We start from the raw sequence: 26,273 nt of genomic DNA, 5'->3' as shown, positions 1-26,273 counted from the left end.
GCTGAGAAGAGGTTAGAGCCCATACATGGGATATGGAAGAACAGCAAAGTAAAGCCTTGAACTTAGATTTCCCATTTCACAAATCACTACCAATACTAGCTATTCAAGAATGCATCTTTCTTTGTATTTCATGATAAACTCCAACAGGTTTTGGTTTCATCCTTACCTTGCAGCATGAGAACATCATTGAAACCTTGAAAAGTTTCACAAGATGAGGAAACCTCTTCCCATCCTTTTCCATAGCCCTGCTACATTTATTTAGCTTTTGGACAGTATTTTGCTGTTGGACATATACTTTTAGACAGTCCAGCCTGCACTGTCTTCTTTATAAGCTGCCATTTAAAAAAAAAATTCACAGTGCATTTCTGTATCTTGCATTAGTGTCCTGCTATAATACAACATTTACACTGGATAGAACATCACATCTGTTTTTTTTTCTCCCCCTTTTAAACAGAGTGCAAAAACTTGCCAGGTTTAAACTTTCAGTGACATGTAACCTTAGAGTTATTGAGAGCGCTCCCAATACAGGAAATGTGGAGAAAGCCTCTAAATCTATAGAGGCTCTACTGGAAGATTGCTCAATATGATGTTGGTGATAAGAGAGGGTTCACAGTCCTCTTACCAGTACTATTTTCAATCTCTCTTCCCCTTTCTTGGTTAACTGCAATAAATAACCTCCTTTTGGCCTCAAAAACTGTCAGACTTGTGGGGAAGTCATCTAGCTGCTCTAGATTCAGAAGCCATTTTTGTTTTAAATGTTGACAAAGTCCCTAATGTAATTTTGGTACCTATTATCTTAAAAGGTGATCTTAGTTTCAAGAACCTCAAACCTGCTTTCCCCTGGTGACTAGTACTCTGGTTAGTTTTTCAGACGGATGAACCAATTTTTTTGCTGGTATAAAGAAGGGGCAGCTTCACCCTATGTTCACCAGCAAAGAATTCCCCCCCAGGGCTTAAAATAAAAGTGATGTCATAGCTTTGTTTCCTTATCAATGGATTCTATGCAAGCTGCTCCAATGGAGACAATCACTGACAAGTTGCTGATTAAGCCTGCAAATGTCAGAGTTAGTCTAAGCTTTATTCAAAAGAGTCATGGTAGCCAGTCAAATAAAATTCACAGAATAATTATTTGATGTGCTTGGGGATCTTTTAAAATGGGTTTTTAATTTTTTCCCCTCTTATTTACCAATTTTTCTGGACATTATGATTTTTAAAATATGATGCTTAGAGAGAATACTTTTATGATACATTCAGCTGTAGTGTCCACCCCCTTTCCCTGTATACATGTCCTTCAAGATGGAGTGTCCTTGGGTTCCTTTGTGTGCCACCTAGAGAGGAGCTTTTTCCTTCCCTTCAAGGCCTAGTGGTTTCCCAGAGAGTTTTTGTGCAACAAATGCTACTGTGCTTCTTCTCCAGCAGTGGAGGTCTTTTCCCTACTCAGTTTATTACTTCCTCACTCAGTGGAAGTCATGAAACATTTCCATTGTGAGAAGTACCTTTCTCAGAAAAGCCAGAGCTCCATCTTTTGTCTACAGTCAGATCTCACAGCTGCCCTCTGTGGCAGAAAGCCACCTTGGTTTCTCCCCAAAAATCTCTGCCCTGTGACACTGTGATTTAAATCTCTGTGCTGTGACCATTCAGTTGGGATGGGCCCAGCACACAGGGGACCACACCCTCAGCCTGTCTCTTTAGGGAACTTGAGCTGGCTGCATTCCTGAGGGAGGGGGGAAACCTGCTCCCTCTGCCTACGTGACTGGTACCTGGGTGAGGGGCATCTACCTGGGGAGCTGGAATCTGCCCGGTAACAGGTGATGCATTTCAAATTGGTTGGCTGACAGCCAACTGGGGCTGACCTCCGCTGGCCCAGGTGAATGAGGTCACAGGGGCTATATAAGTTAGGACGGGGAAGGAGGCGGTCTCTCCTCTCCGGCCATGAGGTGACGCAGCAGCCAGGCAGGGGACAGAGAAGCCTTAACATCTGAAACTGGCTCTCTGCCCCCAAACTCACGAGCTAGGAACCGCCTGCCTCCAAAGGGAAACTTCACCTGCCTTTGGAAGATGCTTGTGAGTAAGCTACTCAATCTGATTAGATATTTAGCTGGCGGTATCACAGATGCGTAATCAAAAGGCTACCACAGCCAGACTGTTTGCTCTTTAGGATTTCTAGATATTGCTCTATCCTGTACCCTAGTTTACCCTACCCCCTGTAATCAATAAAGTTCTCCTTTTTGACTGGTGTGGGAGACTTATTGAGGGGTGGGTCTAAATTATGCCTAAGAGACCCCTTAGGTCTGTGGACTAAGGGAGACTATACCTTTTTGCCCCCGGACTTGGGGAAGTACCCCAAGTGCCTGTACTGGGTTGAGTACCCGTGGGACTTTAGGCCTGTGTTACCCCAAGGACACAGGGCCGCGAGACAGTCCATTCTTGGGGTGGTGGCGGCACGTTACCCCCAGACTAGCGAGTGTGCTCCGGGAGAGGGGTCGGCCGGACATAAGGCGCCCCTAGGGAGGCATTCGGAGCCTGGAAGGTGGTCGGGCGCAGGGAGGTGGGCGGCTCAACGCAGGAGCACCCCCTACTGGCCCGCCTCACGTGGTGGAAACAGTGGAGGGATACGAATACCCAGCTGTGTTCCTGAGGTGGGATCTCTGCACCCGCCACACCCTCCACACTATCAACTGCAGGTTCTGTACCTTGTTGAACACAGTTCATCTTACTTCCAGTTCAACTGTGCATTGATTCAGACACTGGCTGCCAGTACATGTTGTCAGCAACAGGTAATTTTCATAGTGTAGACGTCGTGCACGTGGTAAATTAATCAGAAATTATGGCTAGGATTTAGTGGCTATACACTGCTCGTAGGCACTTCATCTGGATTGCCTCCGAATACCAAAGTTTTGTGTCTATCTCTGCTAATGAAACATAGCAACTCATTCACCTGACTGAGTTCAGTTCCTCTATTGCCTGTATGTATAACCTCCTCAGAAGTGGTGCTGAACAAAGAATGTGTGCTAAGCACTGGCTCTTTGGTTTGACAGCTTCTATTTGGAATCACTCACCAATTAATTCTGTAATTTCTCACAGCAAAATACATTAGAGAATCTTACCAAGTCAACCTGAAGAAATAGTACAGCTGGGGAGGAAGGAATGCTTTTGTGCTTATCGAGTGGAAGCTCACCAGTGTCACAATAATGCTTTCACTAACCAAAGGCCTTTTATCATAAACATAAGCTATGAGCAAGGGAGTCATATGTAGGTGTGCTGCTCCAGGAGCAGCCCCAAAAACAGACTGTGATTCACTCAGTCATAGAATCACAGAAAGTTAGGGTTGGAAGGGACCTCAAGAGGTCATGTAGTCCAACCCCTGCTCAAAGCAAATAGATCATCCCAGCCAAAGCTTTCTACTCAGGTATAAAAACATCCAACAATGGAGATTCCACCACCTCTCTAGGTAACCTGTTCCAGTGCTTTACTACCCTCCTAGTGAGAAAGCTTTTCCTAATATCTAACCTACACTTCCCTTGCTGCAACTTGCTCCTTGTCCTACCATCTTTGATCTGGTACCCCATGATGTTTTCATGGGAAAACTGGAGGATTGTGGGTTTAACTGCTCAACAGTTAGGTGGGTAGGAAGCTGGTAGGACCCAGAGAGTTCTAATGATGGATATGTGTTGTTCTGGCATGAAGTGGTCAATGGTGTCCCTCAGGGGTCCATGCTTGGTCCAGTGCTTTTCAACAACTTTATCAATGATTTGGATGTGGGGGGTGAAGAGCTCACTGGCCAAGTTCACGGACAACACTGATTTATGTGGTCACGCTTGAAAATAGGCTGCAGATACAGGCGGACCTAAACAGGCTTGCAAGTTGGGCAGAACGGAACCAGATGAAGTTTAACATTGAGAGTTGTAACGTGCCCCATCTGGGGACGAACAATCCCCAACATACTTACAGGCTCGGTGGCACCCTACTGACTAGCACCATGACTGAAAGGGAACTAGGGGTAATAATAGACCATAGTATGAACATGAGCCGGCAGTGTGATGCTGTAGCCAGCACAGCAAACAATACTCTGGCATGCATCAACCAATGCATCTCAAGCAAAACCAAGGAAGTGATTCTTCTGTTTTACTCAGCATTGGTGAGACTGCAGCTGAAGTACTGTGTCCAGTTCTCAGTGCCACACTTCAACAAGGACGTGGGAAAGCTTGAGAGAGTCCAGAGAAGGGCCACCGGTATAATCAGAGACTTGCAAGGCAAGCCATACTAGGAAAGGCTGAGGGACTTGGGCTTCTTCAGCCTAAAAAAGAGGAAGCTGAGAGAGGACTTGATAGCAGCTTATCTCTACATCAGGGGAATACATCAAGGGCTTGGCAAACAACTGTTCACCAGGGCACTCTTGGGGAAAACCAGGAGTAATGGCCGCAAACTGCTGGAAGACTGTCAGGCTTAACATTGGGAAAAATTTCTTCACAGTCAGGGTGCCCAGAATGGCATCAACTCCCTCCAGAGGTGGTGTAATCACCTACCCTGGAAATCTTCAAGAGGAGACTGGATGGTCACCTTGAGGGGGTCACCTGACCCCAGTTGTCTTTCCTGCCTAGTGCAGGGGGGCTGGACCCAATGATCTTGCAAGGTCCCTTGCAGCCCCTTACAATCTACGAATCTATGAATGTATGAATCTGCCACCACTGAGAACAGTCTATTTCCATACTTTTTGTAAGCACCTCTCAGATAGCTGAAGGCAGCATTAAATCTCCCCCCAGTCTTCTCTTTTTCAAACCAAATAAGCCCAGTTCCCTCAGCCTCTCCTCATAAGTCATGTCCCCCATCCCCCACACCAATTTGCTGCCCTCCTCTGGACTCTCTCCAATTTGTCCACATCCTTTCTGTAGCAGGACACAGTACCCAAAACTGGACACAGTACTCCAGGTATGGCCTCACCAATGCTGAATATAGGGGAAGAATCACTTCCTATGATCTGCTGACAATGCTCCTACTAGTTCAGCTCAGCATATCATTAGCCTTCTTGGCAACAAGGGCACACTGTTGGCTCATATTCAGCTTATTGTCCACTGTAACCCCCAGGTCCTTTTCTGTAGAGCTGCTGCATAGCCAGACAGTTCCCAGCCTACACTGGTGCATGGGATTGTTCTGTCCTAAGTGCAGGACTTTGCATTTGCCTTATTGAACTTATGAGATTTTTTTTGGTCCAATCCTTCAATTTGTTGAGGTCTCTCTGAATCCTAGCCCTACCATCCAGCATATCTACTACTCCCCCTAGCTTGGTGTCATCTGCAAACTTCCTGAGGATGTACTCCATCCCTTCTTTCAGGTCTTTGATGAAGATATTGAAAGAAACTGGCTCCAGGACTGACCCCTGGGCCACTCCACTTGATACTGTCTGCCAACTAGGTGTCAAGCCATTGATTACTACCCTTTGATCTTGGCAATCTAGCCAGTTTTCTTTCCACCTTTGAGTTTGTTCATCCAACCCATACTTCCTTAGCTGGCTTGCAAGAATGTTGTGGGAGACCATATCAAAAACCTTGCTAAAGTCATGGTATATCATGTCAACTGCTCTCCCCATATCCATAAAGTCAGTCATCTCATGATAGAAGGCAATCAGGTTGGTCAGGCATGATTTGCTCTTGGTGAATCCATGGTGACTATTCGTAATCACTTTCTTCTCCTCCAAGCGCTTAGAAATGGATTCCTTGAAGTCCTGCTCCATGATCTTTCCAGGGACTGAGGTGAGGATAACCGATCTGTAGTTCCCCAGAGCCTCCTTTTTCCCTTTTTAAAGATGGGCACTATATTTACCCTTTTCCAATCATCTGGGACCACCAGTTTTCAAAGATAATGGCTAAGGGCTCTGCAGTCACATTAGCCAATTCCCTCAGCATCCTCGGGTGCATTGTTAATTTGTACACATTGATCTATACACATCCAGCTTTTCTAAATGGTCCCTAACCTTTTTTTTGCCCTGTTTGTTTCTCACCTTCTCCCCAAACTGTGCTGCTAGGTCACCCTGCTTCTCCCTTGGACTGGTGGATATGTAATCTGTGCCCACCCTTATGTGCCAACTCATAGATGCCGGCCACTGACATGGTGGAGGTGCAGGATACAGGAACAGTGGCCTCCTGGAGCAGTTCCTTGTATCTGGTTTGGACGGAGTAAGTAAAGGCGTACACTGACACTGTGTTTCTGAATGGTCCCATAGCATGGCTCACAACTGAGCTGTAATAAGTTACATCCCCCAGTAGTGCTGGGTGGTGTTGATAATCTGTATTTTACGGATAGTTAAATTACAGCCTGCTGGGTTATAATTGGCATTTTCAAAGAACAGTAAAGGAGTCAGACAACCAGCTCATACCGAATTTCTATCAGATTTGGGTACCTGATTCTCTGAGACTGGTTGCCAAAAGTGAAACAATCCTGGAATAGGAGGAGAGAGCCCTGACTCCCAGCTCCTCCCCTGCCCCGACTGTAACACTCCCTCTAACTATGACAAATGGGGTTTAAAGAGACCTAAGTTTCTTTACTGTTATACCAACGTAAGTCCTCAAAAGCCTCTTAGGTGGTTTAGGGCAGAACTCATGAAAGTGAGCCTGGAGGAACAGCTCATGAAATCACAATCCAAGGGTATCACTTTGTATTTGTGGGGGTCCCCCCCTAGAAAAAATGATTTAATATAAACAAATACAAAAACCTTTGCTACTACTCACAAGCCCTTTTCCATCCCCCATCAGGTAGTCCCATTTGTCTTGCATTGGTTCCACAGGAAAAGAAGAAAACATCCTTGTTAATAGAGGAAATGATGTCAGCAAAGCTGTTTGGATAAAAGAATTATTAACATGCCATATAACGATGCATGGAAACATGGTGCTTTCCCCTCAATTGCTACTGAAGCATGGGCAGATACTGATCCAACTAAGCATTTCTCCCTTTTTCTACCACTGTATTATACACCATTATCAAAAGCCAACAGATCACAGTGAGACAGGACAGGAGTAATAAAAAGCACAACAAAACTGCTTTCAGACATGCATCACCACTTCTTAACTCTGAACCTCATGCCTACATTCAGTTTTCCCTTCATTTCCTTCTGCTTTCCTCAGACTGTTTACACAGGTGACCTTTTATGTGGGACTATAGCTTTTACTAAAAAGGTGACTTTGCTCTGCTACATACCGCCTTTTAATCTATTTCAATTGCTGTAGAGATTGCAGAAAAGCACGTACAAAGCTCATGACCCGTGTCTCATGATGCAAGGGACAGGGAGCTGGGGAGTGCCATTTTCTATAAAACACTACACTATACAAGAGAAATAATCACACTGAGGAACAACACTGATAAGCTGGAATGCTGGTAACCACTGCTGTGCATTATTGCATTCTCTTATTGAAAAATATTGCGAAGTGTCTAGAAGACTGTCTTGCTTCCCATATAAAATAGCTTATTGGCAAAAATAGCTTATTGGCAAATGCTCTTAATGAGTGACTGTTTAAAATCTGTCATTTTCCTCTTTTCCTAACAGATATTCTTGCTGTGGCTGCCACAGGTCACCAGGGATTTTATTTATGACTTGGAGTATTATCATGGCATCTATGAACCCTAATCATAGATCAGGACATCACCACCATGCTAGGCCCCTTATAAACACAGACTAAGATGGTATTGTCTGCCTAAGGGGCTATGGGAGAGGAAAGGGGGCATTTTCCATATTAACTCAGCAAAACATGCACTCTGGTGACCAAAGACAATTGGCTAATGAGGTTTAAGTCAGCATGTATTACATTTGAGCACATGCTGCAAATGTAATACATGCTGACTTAAATGGGGAAATCATTAAGTTGGTTCTTGGAAGATAAGACTTCCATGTATCTCTATCCTTACATTTACATCCATGTCCATCCTTATGTTTTGTCAGTTCCTGTCAAATAGGCATGTCAGAGCTAAGAAGTCATAAACAAAGTTAGCGGGGATGACTCAGTCTCAGGACTGTGACAGGCATGCTACATAAAGGGCATGTGTCAAAAAGTAACATAACCCTCCTCAGTAGACCTTATTAACAAAGCAATGGAACAGCAAAATGTGTACAGCAGTTCCTCACTGAGTTATGTGTGTGTGCATGTGTCTCTGTGTACGTGTCCAAGTAAGTGTTGTCATGTGGGTGTGCATTAATGAAGCAAAAAAGTTGAAACCAGCTCCAAGGGACCTTTATTGTTCATCTGACTGTTCTTAGAACAGGTGTTTGATCTCTCTATTTATTGTAAAGTAATCCATAAATACACTGCATTCTCAAAGAAAAGCATGACCTAGCTGTGGCAGAAATGCAGGCCCTCCAGACTGGCATCTCATATTACGCTTGCTTTAAACCAGCTTTGGAAAACACAGTTGTGTTGCTGATCTGCAAATCAAACACTCATAGCAGTAGAAACTTTCCATACCAATGTCCAACCCAGAGAGAATTCACTTATCTAAATTGTAAAAGGGGAATCTAGCATTCCAATAAATTATTTAATTTACATTTCAGTGTGCAGTTCTAGCTATTATGGTTGCGGAGATCCCTCTGTACAGAGAACAGACCCTCTTCTAAATTCAGGAGACATGCTATTAACAAATTAGCATAAGGTTCATTGGTGCTTGGACCTTGTAACAGGTACAGGGAGTGTGCATATATGTGCATAATTAGATACAGATCTGGCCTTGTCTCTGTTGGCTCCCTGCCCAGCAGGCAGTCACAGCTGCTATTCTTTGTCTGCCCTGAACAAAAGAACAACAGACTTCTAGAACATTCTAGGATGGTAGCCACCCCACAAATGGTAGAGGACAGAGGTATAGTAAAGGTCCTTCCTGTTCCATGAAGGCCAGACAGGCCATGGAGATCAGGCAGACTCCTCTATGAAGCAGCATGGCAGACACAGCTGGGAGTCAGCGGGATGGCGTGAATTCACCCACACCCCAGGGAAGCCAGTGTTTAATGGGCATCTTCCATCCTCAACCAAAGGATTTTCAAGAGCACACAGAACAGTGCTAACTCTGCTCCTCATAAAACCAACCTGAGTTTTACCATTACATTCAATGGGAACAGAGTGAGGCCAATGTTCAGCACCTTTGTAGTTCCACCTAAAGTGGGCTATAGAATAAAACCACTGGATCAATAGTATAGTTCAGGGATGGTCAACCCATGGCACGAGTGCCACAAGTGGCACAGGCAGCCTGTGTGTTGTACATGGCAGCACAGGGAAAAGGAGACTGGACACACACCTTGCTGGGGTTATTTGACCCCAGCAGTCTTTCCTGCCCAGAGCAGGGGGGCTGGACCTGATGATCTCACAATGTCTCTTCCAGCCCTAAACTTCTGTGAATCTGTGAGACAGGCAGCACAGTGGGATGTAGAGTGGAGAACAGAAAACTTTGCAACAGATTGGTCAGAGAGCAGAAAGCACAAAGCAGATCATCTGGGGGAAGGGGATCAGAGTGGCACTGGGAAGGTGTGGTGCTAATTCATGGCACATCTGCAAAAAAGGTTGGGCCCCACTGATCCAATCCATGTTGAGCCCTCCCAAGCTGAAAAATCTTGGGAATAAACCTTTTTGCTTGTAACATGCCATTCTTAAAATATGGCCTTGAACTAACCAATGTGTAAAGTGAATATAATGCTTCCACATCAACCCAATGCAATAGGTAACTTCACTAATTGATTGCATGCTTTATTAACAAGAAACAGGAAGAAGATAGAGGAATCTGAAAAGGACCCAAGGATTCTTGTTGGCATGAAAATTCTCATCTCTACAGATCCAGAAAACCCCTATTGTTTCTCTGTGACTCACTTCCTGTATGTCAGGGAAGTTTAACTACATGTCCATTTCACTGTACCTTGCTTCTTGGAGATGCCTTTGGTGCCTCCCTTTCCAGAGCTCTTGTCAGGTTGACAGGCAGGGACTGCTCACAACTGGCCTCCTACATGATGATGTTACCCCCCCAAAAAAGAGAGAGACAAAATAAAAAAAATTAAAACTAAACAGGCACATACAAAAACGTAGCAATATTCTTTATCTTTGGATTAGATTTATAGATCCAAGAGGTAAGCATGTGAAAACAATTCTCCCTATGTATTTTAGAGCTAAAAATTTGCTGCTTATACTAAAAAAAAATAAATCCAAAAATCTGTGGTAGAAAACCACTAGAAAACACCAGAAAAAAATGGTAGAAAAGGAGGAAGAGAAGTGTCTGATTCAATTGCAGTTGAAATACTCTATACCAGTGGTCTCCAACATTTTTAAGTAGGAGATCAATTTTGGCATTTAAAAGCAACCCAAGATCTACCATGCATTGGTGCCACACACCCCCTGTCCCTCCCCCACTGCCCAACAGGTCAGTTTGTGGGGAGAGAAGTGGGGGCAGATTGAGGCAAAGGGAGAAAAAATTATTTGGGGGAGCACCTCCCCAGCAGGTAAGTCCCACCTGGCCAGGGCTCCACTCAACTTATCCCTGCTTCTGCCTCTGCAGCACTCTCCCTCACTGCGGGGGCCTCGATCTAGCCCCCATCCCTTCCCTCCCTGACAGACTGACCTGCTGGGCTGGGGTGCGTGTGTGTATGCATGTGGGCACTCAGTCCCCCACCCCAGCCTCAGATCGACTCCAAAAGGCTCTGAGATATACTGGTTGATTGAGATCCACTGGTTGGTGACCACTGCTCTATACCTTGAATACTTTATTGTACTCTCTCTTATAGAGAAGTTCTGTAAAAAAATATTGTACAACTATACTTTAGTTTACATTTTCTGTACATTTTAATGTCTTAAGAAATATTCAGGATTGTAGTTAGCAACACTGTATACCAGAGGTATCAAACATATGGACCAAGGATCCAGTCCATCTGATGTACTGCACTACTGGCAGGCCACTGGAAGTTGGGCTGGGGCCAGGGTCTGCTACAGAATCCAGGCCCATTGGTCACTGGTGGCCATGGCAGTCTGTGGCAGGGGGGTGAGCAAAGGCTGAAAGAGACACAGTCACACTTTGGCCCTTTTTGCCAGTCATGATTGCCACAGCCCTACCTCTCCAGCCACTGGCCCCAACTACATAGCTTGTGTTAGAGCCAGAGCTGGAGCTGCTGGTGCTGCCACTCCCACATGCTGCAGGTTAGAGCCAGAGTTGCCACTGCCACCACTGCTTTTTCACGCCCCAAGCTGAATCCAGCCTGAAAGGAGCCCTGCAATCCAGATCTGGCCCAGGGCATAAGGTGAATTTGACATTCCTATTATAGACTATCAGTTTAACTGACTATCAATTTGACACTCCTATTATAGACTATCAATTCTAATGAGCATTTCCATTAACTCCAACATGAAAATTATGATTGGGATCTACTTACATTTTGGCAAGACAAAAAGCTTTTCATGACCCACTCACAGTGTGCAGAGCTGATTTTGCGGGCATTTCACAATAGCCCTGCCACTTGGTGCTGATTGATAAATGGGCACCAGCTGGGAGGAGTGGGGAGGGGTGTCTGCAATCTTGAATGCTGGCCGCTCTTCATGCGGCCCCACCTCTCAGCACTGATTGGCGGAGAAACCCCAGTGGGGGGAGGAGGGACAAGGGGGCAGCCGCCATCTTGTCTGCTGCCCTTGGTACTGCCCTGCCAACTGGCGCCTTCCCTCCCAGCAGCAAGGACTGCTGGCTCCCACCCAGGAGTCAGCATTTTGTTTTTATCAAGCTTTTTTTGTTGATTTTGTAGATTTCACAGACAATTCTGGATTTTTGCCGTTTCCACAAAATCTGTGAAACTACAAATTAAGTAGGTCCCTGATTATGATGTTTTAATATTACACGCAAAGGAGATATTTAACACTGCTGAGTCAGGAGCGTAGAAGAAAATCATTCCAAATCATCCCAATAATTATAAGGGATCCTGGTTGTCTCTGATTTAAAAAAAAATCCTCAGTTTTTGGATTAAAAAAAGTAACCCAAAATCCACATTTTTCCATAATCAAAATGAAACACCACTAATATATGGGTAGATATATAGTGGTGTTTCATTTTGAACATGGAAAAATGTGGATTTTGGGTTACTTTTTTAAATCTGAAAATTGGGCATTTTTTAATCAGAGAAAACCATGATCCCTGGTAATTATTCTGAGACTTGTTTTCATTTGATGTTTCTCTCCCTTTCTGGTTGATGCAGAGATTAAACACTATAACTTTCCTTCCCCACCTGAGAGTCAAGAATCTACTGTAGCAGAAGGGTTCTGAGGCTTATAAACCTTCCCCTACAAATCTCATGTTGCTCATTTCCTGTGAGCTCTCACCTTAAAATATCACTCTGTCTGAATCATTTTGCTCCTATTATAAATATTCCCATCTGCTCATTCATGGACAACTGCTATGTAAATCTCCACAGAGTGAGAGAACATTAAAACTGAAAACCAAAGAGAAGTTCCTACAGGTGCTTTCCTCCACACTACCTCTGCACCACGATTTTATCGTATTTACTCAAATCCAAGATGAGGTTTTTTTCCCCCCATGGGGAAAGAAGCCCTCATCTTGCATTTGAGTACAGGGTGGAGGAGGGGCATGCAGCTGCTGTGGCTGTTACACTCCATTCCTGAGCTTGGAGCAATGCCAAGCAGAGCCACAGGAGCCACTTGCTACCCCTTTGCCTGTCCCTGCAGCCTCTGCCCTCCCCCCCCCACCTTTCACCTGCAGCCCCTGCCCAGGCACATAGCAACAATGTTTGTGGAGAGCAGGCAGGGGGCAGGCAGTGCAGGTGATAGCAAAACAGGCACCATATGGGGGGCAGGTGCTGATGGGCATGGGGGGGAGGCAGCTTGCAGGAGGGAGAAGTTCCCCCTACCACTGCAATAGTGGCAGAATGAATGTAAGGTAATCCTCCAGTAATTAGATTCTATACATGGAAAATTATAACATATTCATAATTTTAAAATAAACAGAATGTAAGTGTTGGGGGATCATCTTAAATTTGAAGTCATCTTGAAGCCTCTGAGTCTCTTTGATTCAGATAGAAGAGAACAGGTGTTGTCTATCCATGTGGTGATACAGAGTGAAATGAAAGCTCAGTCTACCCATCAAAGCAACAAAAAAGCCCTGAGAAGAGATTTTCAAAATGGAACTGTTCACACTGACTCATATGGAAGAAGAGTAAAGCCAGTCTCAAGCCCTTCTGAAACATATTCCTAGCACCATGGTAAAATGGAAAGTGGGAAACCCCTCAAGTTTTCCTATGGAAACTGGGAAAAAAAATAAATTGACCATACACTGAAGGTCAAGAAATTGCCCAGATCCCCACAGGCTTACCAGGGGCATGACCCAAGTTCAGGACTAGAACTCCCAAGTTCTCCTTTTCTTCTTGAAGAACCACTCTCTTGCTTTTATTATGTATATAATCTCTGGAAACTCAGCAGTCCTGAGCCAGGGGAAGATTTGTTAATTAAAATCAGGATATGGGTGATGTGGGCAAGTTGACTACACATACTGTTGGTGAGTTCTGGGAAACTGTGCGCTATCAAAGAAATGGCCAGAGCCTTGCATGTTAGGCTGCTTTAGGTAACTATGTGGTAAACTGATGAAGGAAGGAGGCATTTACTTAAAAAAAAAACCAACAAAAAACAAACAAACAAACAAAAAAGCTTCTGTGGACTGTTTTGGTCACAGCAAGCTTGGAGTGAAATGGATTTTACAGATGGCTTCAGTGGGAGCAAGAGTTAGGCCAGTACTGAGTGCCCTTGAAAAATCCCATGTTCTGCATTCTACCTCAGGACAATAGGCATGAACCTGGAAGGGACCAAACACTGTGGCTTAATACAACTCAGCACTCAAACACTTTAAAGCTTAAATATATGAGCAACCTCACTGAAGCCAATAGGACTACTCATAATCTTTAAGTATAGTCATACTTGCTTCTAAGGGCTTTCCTTGGCTGGGCACAGAGCATTCAACCTCCTGATAGAGGCTCAGCAGATTCCATTTGCAAACACAGCTTCATGTGACTGCTCACCTGCTCTTCTGAAGTCTAGTGGCAGATTCTTGTAACAGCAGAAGGCACAACGGTGTGCCAGCAGCACGAACACATCTGCTGGCACACCACTGTGATTTACAGTGCAGATGACAAAAACCTGTTCTAACAGCTTATCCCAGCCCTCCCTTCCCATGTGAACTGGAATCATTTGTCTGAACAGTGGAAATCAGGTAGAAAAAGTCTATTCCACATAAAATAAAAACCTTGTTTTGAAACCATCCCTTCTCTGAAAAGCTGGCAGGATGCCAGTTTTCATGTCTCTTCAGAGAGTTAAATACGCTGAATAATTGTAATAAGTAAGTAATTCCAAAACTATCATTTTAGATTAGTTTTGTACTTTGTATTTTATTACTAGGATCACTTGCTGTTTTGCTTCCTGGCAAGTGGAGTTGTCTGCTCTGTCATTTAAAGGAGCAGAAAAGAAACAATTTCTTACACAGGTTGGCAAATTCCTATTGTTTAACAAGCAGCTGCAGCAGGCCCTCATCTAAGCAGATACTGTTGCAACCCTGCTTAGTCATTTTCCAGCTGATGTGGGCTTCCAGCTAGTCTGCTCTTACCAATTCAAGGTGCTCTGCTGTGTATGGTAGACTTCCAGAGGAAAAAAACTAGGCATGGTGTGAGAACACTTGAAGGGCTGAGAGCAGGCAGCAGGGCAGCCAGCAGGTGTAGGCCAGCCCTGATGAGGCAGTCACATGACTGCAAGAGTGCCATGTGATTGGAGGAGAGGGGTGAGTGGCCTCCATTTTAGCTCAGGTCTTCAGGGCTGAGGTGGTAGCTGCTGCAAACAGCCAGAGAAAGGACACCACCCAGTTGGAGCTGCTTGGAACATCTTGGAGGAAAGGGCAGAAGCTGTGGGGATGGCAGGAGGCTCCTGGTCCTGGGTATGACTTGAAACTACACCCTGCTGGGGAAGGATGGCCTGGTAGGACTATCTGTGGCAGGGTAGTTCCCCAGAAATGCCAGGCCAGTTGCCTCCCCAGTGAAAGGTGGGTAGGGGCACCTTATAGCCCCAGCTCCCACCACCCAGTGGGTAATTTTAGATCAGGAACAGGCAGTGGGGCACAGGCACTTTTGCAGATGCCTGAGCCTGTGGGGTGTAAAAGCCTGAGCCCCAGTGAGGTGGCATGAGTTGGCCCCAGTGAGGGGTGAAAGTGCATATGGAGTCCTGCACAAAGTAGGGTGTGTGGTGGTGCCTGAAGGGCTGCACGTGGGGGTACAGAGTAGGGTCTGCACAGGCAGGCCTGAAGGGCTGCACTGAGGGTATGTAGAGTAGGGTTGCTTGGGCAACCTGAAGGGCTTCATAGGAGCCAACCCCCACAAGACCAAAAAACTTGGATGAGTTGCCCATCGAGGTGGTGGAGTTTAGCTCAGTGTGAGGCATAAGGCCGGTATCACATAGAGTAGGGTTCCTTGAGCAACCCGAAGGGCTGCGTGTGGACTGGCTGGAGTGCGAGTAGGTAAGTTTGTTCGTCTGAGTGGGTTGTTGAAGCAGGGTGGGTTTGTGAGTGACCCAGTGAGGGGCAGGATGAAAGAGGCCCAGTAAGAGTGGGCAGGATGAAAGAGGCCCTGTGTGAGGGGGCGGTATGTATGAGATCCATTGAAGGGCAGAATGTGAGAGGCCCAGCAAGGGGGAGAGTCTGGCTTGGCCTTAGGCCGGAGTTATGAACAACTTATGATGCCACCTGTGAGGCATGGGACCTGGTGTAGGGAAGGTCAGAGCCATGTATATTGCCCCAGGCATTGGAGCATTAAATGGGCATTCTCCCACACCTTGCATACAGTTTATTAAGCAGCAAGTCATGGCAGGAGAGGCAGGGCAGACTGCCCTACATGGAGGGGTGGGCCAATGTTAAGATCCAGTCTTGACATGGCTCCCTGTCACACATGGTCAAGAAACAGGTTACATTTTCCCCTTCAAGCCAGCACTCAACCAAAGCACCTTGCTACTTCCTTTCCTTTTTCATGTCCTTGTGACAAGGTATTTAGCAGAATTCAGAGATTCAATGGAATCTGACAGGGCCACGCCACAAGTGATTCTGCTATGGCCTCAAATTTGCAATCTCTGGGCTGTCGACTGTGTGCCTTGGTGTCCATGCCACCACAGGCCCCTACCTTGCTACTGGAGATGGCAAGAGTTCACCTGAGCCATACTGTAAACTGATTGGTTTTGCTCATTAAAAAAATATCCCAATAAGGTTTTTTTTTTTTCCAGTAAGTGGTAACTCCAGTAAATCTAGCCTGACCTTTATTTAGGTAATTACCTACCATCTGACTTAATTTCACATTGAATGTTCAAATTGAATGACAGTGTTCCTCACTTCCAGTACTTAACTGTTGGCAAACATTGTTGATTAATGTTCATCCATGGTCACGTTTCATGACAGACGTGACTAAATAACAATGGATAATCGTGTATTATGGTAAGGAGTATAATTGCAGTTGGAACAACACTTTGAGTTCCTTTGGAATGAAAGGCAGTAGATAAAAATAGGACAATGCACTACTGATGTTGTTACTGGGTTGGTTTCTTAAACCAGTTTATTCAGTCAGGTGATAAAACAAGAATATTGAAGCAAAGAATTGATTTATACTTTAATTATCTGAGTTATCGCTCTGTTTAATACCACACAAAGAAGAAAAAAATCAATCAAGGCCTACCTCACCACACCAGGAATTCTCCTCTGAAGCAGCATTTCTCAACCCATGGATCGTGACCCAGAAGTGGGGCACAAGAATATATGAAAGGGTCATGAAAAACTTAAAAAAAGGATCAACAAACTTTAAAAATGGATTCTCCTTTAAAGAAGAAAAATATTGCTTTTCCCTTGCAGGCTGTCAGAGTTCCGGGAGGGGTTGCTTGGTGCCCACCCCCCACACCTGCACCCTACATACCCATCCCCTGCTCCACACACTAGAGGTCTGTGGCCAGGAGGCAGGAGACAGTGATTTGGGAGTGAGGGGCACTGGGTAGGGACTGGCCATCAACGTTTACAAATGGTTGCTGGTACAAAAAATGGTTGAGAACCACTACTGTAATGTATAACACAAGCAACATTTGATTATAGCACTTACATATCTACTGTGTGATACATACATAGCAGCTAAATTGCCCCCCTTGCCCTGATGGATGAGAGATTAAATAGTTTCTAAGTGACACCACCCAATAAATACAGGAATTAAAAGGGAGCACCGAGGCATTTATTTTATGGCCTTAATAAGTCAGAAGTATGCAACATGTGACAGATATCTAATCTGTAGGCATAACCCACTTGTTAATGTGTGCCTACTGCACATGTTTATCTCCAATTACCTTAACCTACAAAACAACACAGAAGAGAAACATTTCCACAGCATCCAGAAACTTCCTCAAGGTCATGAAACTGCACCCCAAACCAAAGAACAGCTTCCATGAACATTTTATTACTTTATGATGGACTGAAATTAGAAGTGGTCAGAAAATGGAAATCTGTGTCTGTTCAAAGTTTGTATTAAACTTTTCCATCCTGAACTGGAACTAAAATGCCAATGAAGCAGGTACTGGACTCCAACATGGAAAAAGATTCCCATTTTCCTAGGAAAAGTATGGGGAATCAGCTCTTTCCCTGGACACCTGAATTCCCTGTTCACACTGTCTAAACATGGTGCAAAACTGAAGCCAATGCTGCTTCCCCTCCTCTGTCTGCCCCATGCAAGAGGTGAAGCAGACACAGGGATTAAGCTGCTCTTTGTATGCCCTTATTGTCCTGTGCATGAGCAGTAGGAGACACAATTTGGATTTCACTGTCCTTCTCTGCTAATGATTACTGCTGGTTTGTAACCACACCTCTCTCTCTCAAAGCTGCTTACTTCAATTTCTTCCATTCAGAGACTTTCTTTGAAGTACTGAACTTTTATACAGAAGTCAAATTATGTGGTGCCAAGTCAATCCATTCAACTTTTTTTTTCTTTTTTTCCAATAAGCTGCACAAAGGCCAAGTATGATTTTGGCATGGCTTTGTTTGAAGAGCACATTTTCTCCCATTAAAGAAGCCAAAGGTTTAATAGCATGGTATGTGGGAAGTAAAATACCCACACATCAGGTACCATGGGAGCTCAAGAAAGCGACAGTCATAATAGGGCTCAATGGAGGATGCTATGTTCCCAAAATGGAATAGTCAAAGCCATAATCCCCTTGTATCATGTTTTACCACCAAATACCTGGAATAAGCCCGATATCTGCTCCACAAAAGCAGATCATTATATATGCAGGCTGCAAGAACAACAGGCAGCCACATATCTGGATTGCACTCAGGAATGACTGGAAAGTAGAGGGGGAAGCAGGTGTATTACACATATGCACGCTTACAGTCATGCACAGACCCAGGAAGGCTTCCGCTTATGGGTGGGCTGGGGCACTGTAATTACAGTGCGTTGGAGCAGACTAGCATGGTAATTACTGCACTCCAGCAGACTCCAACGTCATATGTATCAGAGTCCCCACACTGAAAAATGGCAGTGGGGTTGCTTAAACTAAAGCTTGCTCAAAGGGCTTTAGTTAAAGTGCCCCTGCCACCATTTTTCAGCATGGGGATGCTGATACACATGACATTTAATTAAAGAAGCTCTCAGAGCTGCTCTTATTAAAGTGCCCCCACCACTCCAAAAGCACTTGTATAAATGTCAGTTAGGTGTTCATAACATCAGATGCTGATCACAGAATCATATAGAGACAACAAGTTTCAAGGAGCTTCCACATAACTCTGAATCAGGGTGATTTTTGTGCTGGTGTTCTGCCCAGCCTGGGTTTCAATTTCATACATTTTTAAAATGAAACATATTCCTCCTATAAGTGCTTCAGCTCCCATACCAGGGACTCTCTGAGTAGGATTTACAACAGCACTTCAAACTGAAGGCAATCAAAGTGCTTCCCACAGAAGAGTGTCCTAATGACGCCTAGGGTCAGAATACACATCTCAGAGGATGTATTTGTTGAATCAAAATTACCCTGGATACTTGATAAACTCAGACACTAAGACCTAGTTTCTGCCCTTAAGAGTAGACAATCCAATGAGTCAAAAATACAGGCCAAAGATGATAGAGGCACAGGGATCAGGTTGAGAAGTAGCCTTGGCACAGTGGCGGTCCCCTACCCCCCGCTATTATCTCATATAAAGAAAAATACTATTAGCTTGAAAGAGGCAGAAGGACAAGCTGAGGTTAAAGGAAAGGGAAAGAATGGCGGGAAGGGACTGTTTGAATAAAGAAGGAAAAGGGAAAAGTGAAGAAGACAAGGAAAGAAATGGGCACAACAGATGGGGAGTAGCAGGAGGTAAGAAGAATTGAAGTGGAAAAGCAACCAAGGGCAATGCAACAAATGAAAGCAGAGGCTATGGGGGAGGGGAAGAGAATGCTGGAAATAGCTCAGGTCCAAATAGTGAGTGAGTGATGCTGTCAGGAGCCTGTGGCAGCAACTGCTGCTATTCTTCACACTAAGTGGCAGAGGAAGGCCAATGAGACTGGTGCCATGGAAGACATAATTGGGTTCAGTGAGGGACAGCTCTGCCTTTTCAACTGCTGCCCATGCTGATTGCAACAAATTCTCAGCTGGCTGCAATACAGCTGAGGATCAATGGGGTTGGAGGAACATCCAAAATCAGAGCAGTATCTGCCCCATGCTTTTCACTTGTGCACGTAGTACAATTACTGTAGTTAGTAAATCTAGCTGGCCATAGGTGGGAATTAACTTTCACTAAGAATAGTGTTTGCATGCAGACCACCAGTTATTTGCTGGGCTGGGCAAGTCAATACATCTCTAGAGTAATTGTTTTTTCAAGACAGGGAGCAGCCGGCGGCTACTGTCTACAGAAGCTTGTGCATCAGTAATCTCAAACATAAGTCGCTTTTTCCCCCTCTCCTACTGAACTCATTCATTCCCATTCCTTTTCCACTACCATTGCACCATCTTGAATTCACAATGAAAGGCAGAGTGTTGAGGGATCCCTGTCATGACACAAAGAGGGTAACTTCCAGAAATAGCAGGAGGCACACTGTCAAATGGTTCTTTGGCACACTCCTTACTGCTTGGGCAGGAGGTCACCATTTACTTGAGGGGCATACAACATCCTGTTCTCCACCCCACCTTGCTTCCATGGTGAGGGCCCCCACCCTCCAGAGGACACAACTCATGTGTTATGGCTCCTACTTCCAGACACTTGGATCTTGGAAAATCTAGCTACACCCCTGTTGTTAGATATCTGGGAACAAGGCCAAACATTGTCCACAGACCTACAACATACTGCTGTCAAAATGTGCAGGTATCACCAACACCTGATGACAGGATTAGACCTCCAGTTTTGGCACCACTTGTACCATCTGGGTAGCCTGTGACTTGCCAGCTAATAGGGCAATGCAAGAGGACTCTCACATTCCCTATCTTGCTTGCAGTCCAATGCATCTATCCAAGTAACACCAGTCATCTCTTATACCTCTGGATCATGTTCAAAATAAACGGCTCTCTAGACACATGGATTACCAAGTTACCATGACTTTAATACCCGAGCTCTTCGAACCAGCACTTTAATTCTCAAAGGTGCTTGTCATTCGGGATTCTGAAGTGGTTCAGGCAGAGGGCCCACTTTTTCCCCTGGGTCAGCAAACACCTCTCCAACCAGAGAGACTAACAAATAATTGACAGTTTGCAATGACTCTTTCTTAATTCTCCTTGGCAGCATCTAGTGGCCTGGACACCTATCAGATTATTAACAGTTGATTTATGATGTCAAGGAACATTCTAGACTCCTGGTTTCCAAACAGTGTATAGATCATTTCCTCTGCCTGGAGGACACAGGTGTTCTCTGATGAGCTTTGAGACTGCAGTATCAGACGTCAGGGAGGAGATGGCAAATGAGTCATCAGCAGTTCCCTTCCCTGCTGTCCAAGGACTTTGTGTGCATAGAGAAGAATGATGACTAAGGCAAAAGCCTTTAACTTGCCCTGAATGAGGGCCATGTAGAAAGCATCTAGCGGAACTTTTCTAAGAGTAAGAAATCCCTTTAATTATTCACTGATGATTTTGCTATGTGCTTTGCTATGACAGAGGAACCCAGCTGGGTCTCACTGTGTCACTTCAGATCTCCAAATTCAATATTGTTTTTGTTGCCTAAAATTCACCAGGAATAAGTCATCGACAGAAGCACTGGATAGAGTGCTGGTAGTGGCTTTGGAATCCCACCATTGCCATCAGTATTCTGCACAGATGACTGTCTGGGTTCTGACCTTCTTTGCAGAAGCAGCTGTTCTAGTCTATGATTCATGATGGGACTTTTTTACTATCTCCCTAAATGCCCCTTTCTAAAATAGTCACTGCATACAATTTTCATACCTTTCCTCTCCCACCAAGAGACACAACTTAAAGTACATTGGGGTCCCCATTATTTAAGAGTTATATTATGCTTAGTTGTTTAGCCATTGTTTGTGTGCTATTCAGTGCACAATCATGAATAGCCTTTCCTCTTGCGTGCTCTAAAAATTAACAGCTCCAGAAAGTGTCTTTCCTGACTGGGCATATATCCTTCACCACTGGTTCATAGTGAAGAACCAACTTGTATGCCTTAAGCTCTTGCTGTTGTGGGGCCTGGCCAAGAAAAGTGCTTGTTTTGGCTATCTACCTCAGTCATTTCCCTTCCCAACCCCCACTTTCTCCTGTTTTAATTAAAAGAAAAGATCAGATAGGTTTCCTTTTTAAACCATAAAGTTAACCATTACGGTTAACTTTATAAAGAATAAATGCAAACAGAATACACTCCTAAAGCCATCAACATCTTGAAGCTGAAATCAGCCTTTTAAAAGGATAGACTTGTTAGTATAAAATGGTGGTAGCATCACAACTGTACATAAATGAATACCAGAGAAATGTATGAGACTGGCATTTTTGCCTTCTATCCAATTTGAGAAAATGTCTGGACAGGGCCCTACACAGTGTCACCTGCCCCACAGCTCTTGTTCCAAATCAGAAAAGAAAAACACTGCAGGTACTCACTTTCACCAAAATAATTCTCGCTAGCTCCTCACATGGATGCTGTTCTGCATCTTGCTTTGCGGGCTCCAGTTCAAATAAAGTATTACAGTTTTCCAGCATTGTGGCCATAATTGTGTTGCAGATTTCCTGTTCCTTCATACCTTCCAATCCAGAAGGTACGCTGCAAAAATCAAAGAGAACATCAAGCAGAGCATTAGAAGGACACAAAATACTAGCGCCCACAATAAAGTCATCAAAATGTGAGAAGTACAAATACAGTCAGGCTGGCAAGTCAAAGAAGCTGTGTTTAGGTAAGAATGGACTGTTAACTAAAAGAGCTCTTTATTTAGATACAGGGGATAATCCAGAAAGGGGTGCAGTGGCACAGTTGCACCCCTCTTTGGCTGTGTCATATATGAGTCCTTGGTGCAGGGTCTGTCCTGACCTCCAGCTTTCTAATGTCAGTCTGCAGCTTAGGGGTTGAGCTTTGCCACCATCACTTGTCCCTTCCTTTTCTGTGCTGCTGAATTCACCAGGGACAAAGAGGGAGGGAAAGGGAAATGACAGTTAGGCAGTGAGACAGACTGTCTAGGGAAGTTGTACAATCTCTATTATTGGAGGTGTTCAAGACAGGTTGAATAAGCATTGATCAGGGGTGATCTATGAGTAGCTATGCCAATGCTAGGCCATGGACATGTCCTGTGCTTCTGGGCTTTGCTGGTTGCTGCATAAGGCCAGGAAGGCATTTATTCCCCATCTTGTTGCTGCCCATGTCAGAGTTTTTTCACTTTCCTCTTTTGTTGTACTCTGTAGTGGGTGGCATGGCACTCTTCTTTGGATCTCTAGCATATGTTAATAATCCCCGCAGCTGTTGTCCCCCTGCTTTACCTGTGCTGAGTTAGGGTGCTATGCCTTGCACTTGGGTGACAGGGTTGATTGTGCAGTTTTGGAAATAGGTTAGACAAGGATTTGTATGTGATGGTTTTGATAGAGATGATTCTGCCTCAGGAAGGGGGATGGACTAGATGACCTTGAAAGGTCCTTCCAGTCCTACTTTTCTATTACTCCATGACTGGCTGGTGAGCTCAGAACTCACTGCTCTTGCAGAACTCTGTCAGGAGCCTGTGATGGCTCCTAGCAGCTAGCTCAAAACTCACTGTATATGTGACGTACAATCAAAATGGAGTGACTGTACCCACGCTGATTTGTCTCTGTATCTGCTACTGCCTGCATACCTCACAGTGGATACATTTACTGTCATTCATTCTCAGCTATTTTAACCTGCTATTAAAAATACAGTCATATTTTCTAGAGAACTATTTTCTTCTGAGAATTTGGCTCTTTTTGTTATTTATCTTAAAAAAAAAAAGAATAAAAAAAATGTAAATCCAATAATGTCAAATGTAGCTATTTGTTAATCCCTTGTAGAGTAGTTCCAGCAGTTCCACATTCTTACTTGTTAGCCACACAATCTACAGTAAAATTCAAAGAAAAAAAGGGAAAGGTATCTCCCTTTATAGGAAGGATTGTTTGTATAAAGGATGGGGAAGAAAAAAAGAAAAACACTTGCTGTGTGGTTTTGTTTAGAGGTAACTTGAGAATAAACCATCTTCTTTTAATATAATCAGGAAAATAAATTTCACAACTAATCAGCTGCCATGGGCATGATAATGATGAATGATTAATGTCTCCTGGGGCCAATCTTGTGTTTAAACAGTAAGCTACAAGAAATGAAGAGAAATGAGAACTTCCATGCATCACATGTACCTCTCACCCCACCACACAAACACACATCTATACTTTTTGGTAGCTTGATTTCTCCTGTGGGACCCTTGCCAATATTTCCCTTTGGTATCATCTGCTCTCTTCATGTATATCCTCCCGCTGATGTTAACAATGACAGCATAATACTGCAAAGGCATGCAACTGCATGAATTTCGAAGGGTGGTATGGTCTGTTCTTATTTTAATATTTTGCCTGTGCTATGAAGATTTAGGACTTAAAAACATGTGGTTGTATTAGTTAAGCATTTCACTACAAAAAATCTCCTCATTCTCAAATTCACATTAAGGCCAGAGTCTCCACTGCCCTTTAATTCCTGCTCCACACAAACTTTAATACCATCTACTGGGAAGGGCAGCTGCATTTCTATTCAGGTAGAGCTAGGAGAGTCAACTGGCTCAGGGTCATCTCCCTGATTCAAGTTAATCTCTCTGCACTCCACAGGTGTTAATAACCCTCTGTCTTTTCTAATGGTCTTGATGTTTCACTTCTCAAATTATCCTTTCTTTTGCAATTTTGCTTTCTGTTAGCCGTTCCTGGTAGTGTCTCTCTCCTATTTCACAGCTCTACAGACTATTTTTAGTTCTACATAAAAAACTTAATTTAGGTAAAGTAATATTAACTTAGGTGTAGATATGACTGACAGTGGGCATGTCTATACGAGACTCTATTGAGGAATTGTTACTGGGCATTTATTTAGTGCTTGTTTATACAAGTACTAAATAAATGCGCAGTAATCCAAGTTACTGCTCAGTAGCACCAGCAAACACCTTTTTTTGTGACACAACTGCATAGTTGCATCATGTCACAGTTTTTGCCACATGATGGTACTGCACAGCAGTATTGGGGTACTGTGCAGTCAGTGTATCGTGTCGACGCACCCAGTGAAGTATCGGAGACACTGTCAAGACAATCAAGAAAGCTAGACTTTGTTTTATGAATCTGAATAAGAGACATATGATTAACTATAATGACTACAGGACTAATGATGTGATATCTTTCAACTTCATTGACTATCTTTTGTCTAGTTTGTTGTGTTCTTTTAAACTTGAAATATGAGCTAGCAAATTAGTGCACATTCCAATAATTATATTTGTGATTGCTTTCATCTTGAACTGAATAATATAGCACTTGTCCCTAGCATATTAGTAAAGCTTTTAGTTTCTCTTTAACTAGAGAAAAAAATCAGTGAGGATGTGCCACACTATCTGCACCCCACTTTTCAAAATTCTAGATCAGCCCAGGCTGCTGTGATAAAGCCACTGACTTCAGCAGGCAAGAACCTACCCTCATACAAAAGGTAACGGAAAGGGCAAAATTCTATGGCTAGATACAAGAACATGGAGTGCCCCCATCTGCCACAGAAGCCTTGCATATGCAACAAAGGATAGCATTTGGCCTGAAAACACATACCAAAGGTAATGCAGCTGACCTGAATTAAGGAAAATCTATATTTTTAACCCCTTATGCTTTGCTCCAGAAGAGAGAGGGAAAGAGGGACTTTTGATTTTTTAAAAACTTTATTATATCAATACTAAGAACAAGTGGTGAATGTGCAAAGGTATGTGGCTCTCCCAGGGGCTAAGCATGAATAGGGTGCAATATGTCCTGGTTTGGCTGGGACAGTCCCATATTTTGTAGGCCAGTCCCAGCTGGCTGGTCAAAATTTAAACAGAAGGCCCAGAACTGCAAGGGTGTGGGGGGAAGCTTGGGGCTGGAATAAAGGGAAGAGAGAGCGGCGTGTACGTGGAACCTGGTCTGCCTACATAGAGGAGTGCACAGTGGAACTGGAGAAATGTAATGTGAATGTAACTGAAGGTGCAGTGTAACAGCAGGTGGAACCAAGGGTCAGTCTGCAGAGCTGTGCTGAATGTTAATTTTTTAGGAAGTCAGTGCCTTCATACCTTGATGTAATGAGCAAATGATGTTCAAGTTTGGTGGGAGAAGCCCAATGTCTTCAGAACAGTAAAAAGCCCTATGTTTGTTGATCATATCAAAAGTCTTTGTCAGATCAATGAAGGCTATGTATAATGGTATTAATTTTTCTCTATGCTTCTCTTGCAGCTGCTTGACCAAAAATATCACTGTCACTGTTGGAGCATCCTGAGTGAAAACTGCTTTGACTTTCAGGACAGATTCTTTCACCTAGAGATGGCAGGCTACAGAGCATAATATGAGTGATAACTTTTCCACTGATGTTCCACAGGGAGATATGTTTATAGTTGTCACAGTCACTTCTCTCCTCTTGTTTTTGTCTAATGGCAGGGCTTTTCAACCTTTTAAAATCAGTGTACCCCTGGCAGCCAGACATGGAGCGGGGGGGAGGAGGGAGGAGGTGCATGGCTAGATGCAGGGGGTGAGTGGGGGGGCTGGGCAGGGACCACATGGCCAGACCTGGAGCGGCAGCAGTGCAGGGTAGTGGATGGCAGTGGCAGCCACTGTGTGCCA

The 26,273-nt window shown here is 44.2% G+C and overlaps 1 protein-coding gene across 3 annotated transcripts in view; it reads right to left on the bottom strand.

The window, feature by feature from the left end:
* Nucleotides 1–26,273, bottom strand: part of FAM13A (family with sequence similarity 13 member A) — a 261,003-nt gene that overhangs the window by 164,315 nt on the left and 70,415 nt on the right. For all 3 annotated transcript variants that reach the window (XM_019526054.1, XM_019526052.1, XM_019526053.1), the window contains exons 5-6: nucleotides 22,065–22,224; nucleotides 9,883–9,966 (exon numbers count right to left, since the gene is read on the bottom strand). In XM_019526054.1, the coding sequence (XP_019381599.1) occupies nucleotides 9,883–9,966; nucleotides 22,065–22,224 (244 nt within the window). The remainder of the gene's footprint in view (nucleotides 1–9,882; nucleotides 9,967–22,064; nucleotides 22,225–26,273) is intronic.

The sequence above is a fragment of the Gavialis gangeticus genome, unplaced genomic scaffold, assembly GCF_001723915.1.
Source record: "Gavialis gangeticus isolate Ggan-Ray unplaced genomic scaffold, GavGan_comp1, whole genome shotgun sequence".
NCBI classification, from domain to species: Eukaryota; Metazoa; Chordata; order Crocodylia; family Gavialidae; genus Gavialis; species Gavialis gangeticus.
The sequence above is the reverse complement of the archived record's forward strand: the minus strand, read 5'-3'. Positions and strand labels throughout refer to the sequence as shown.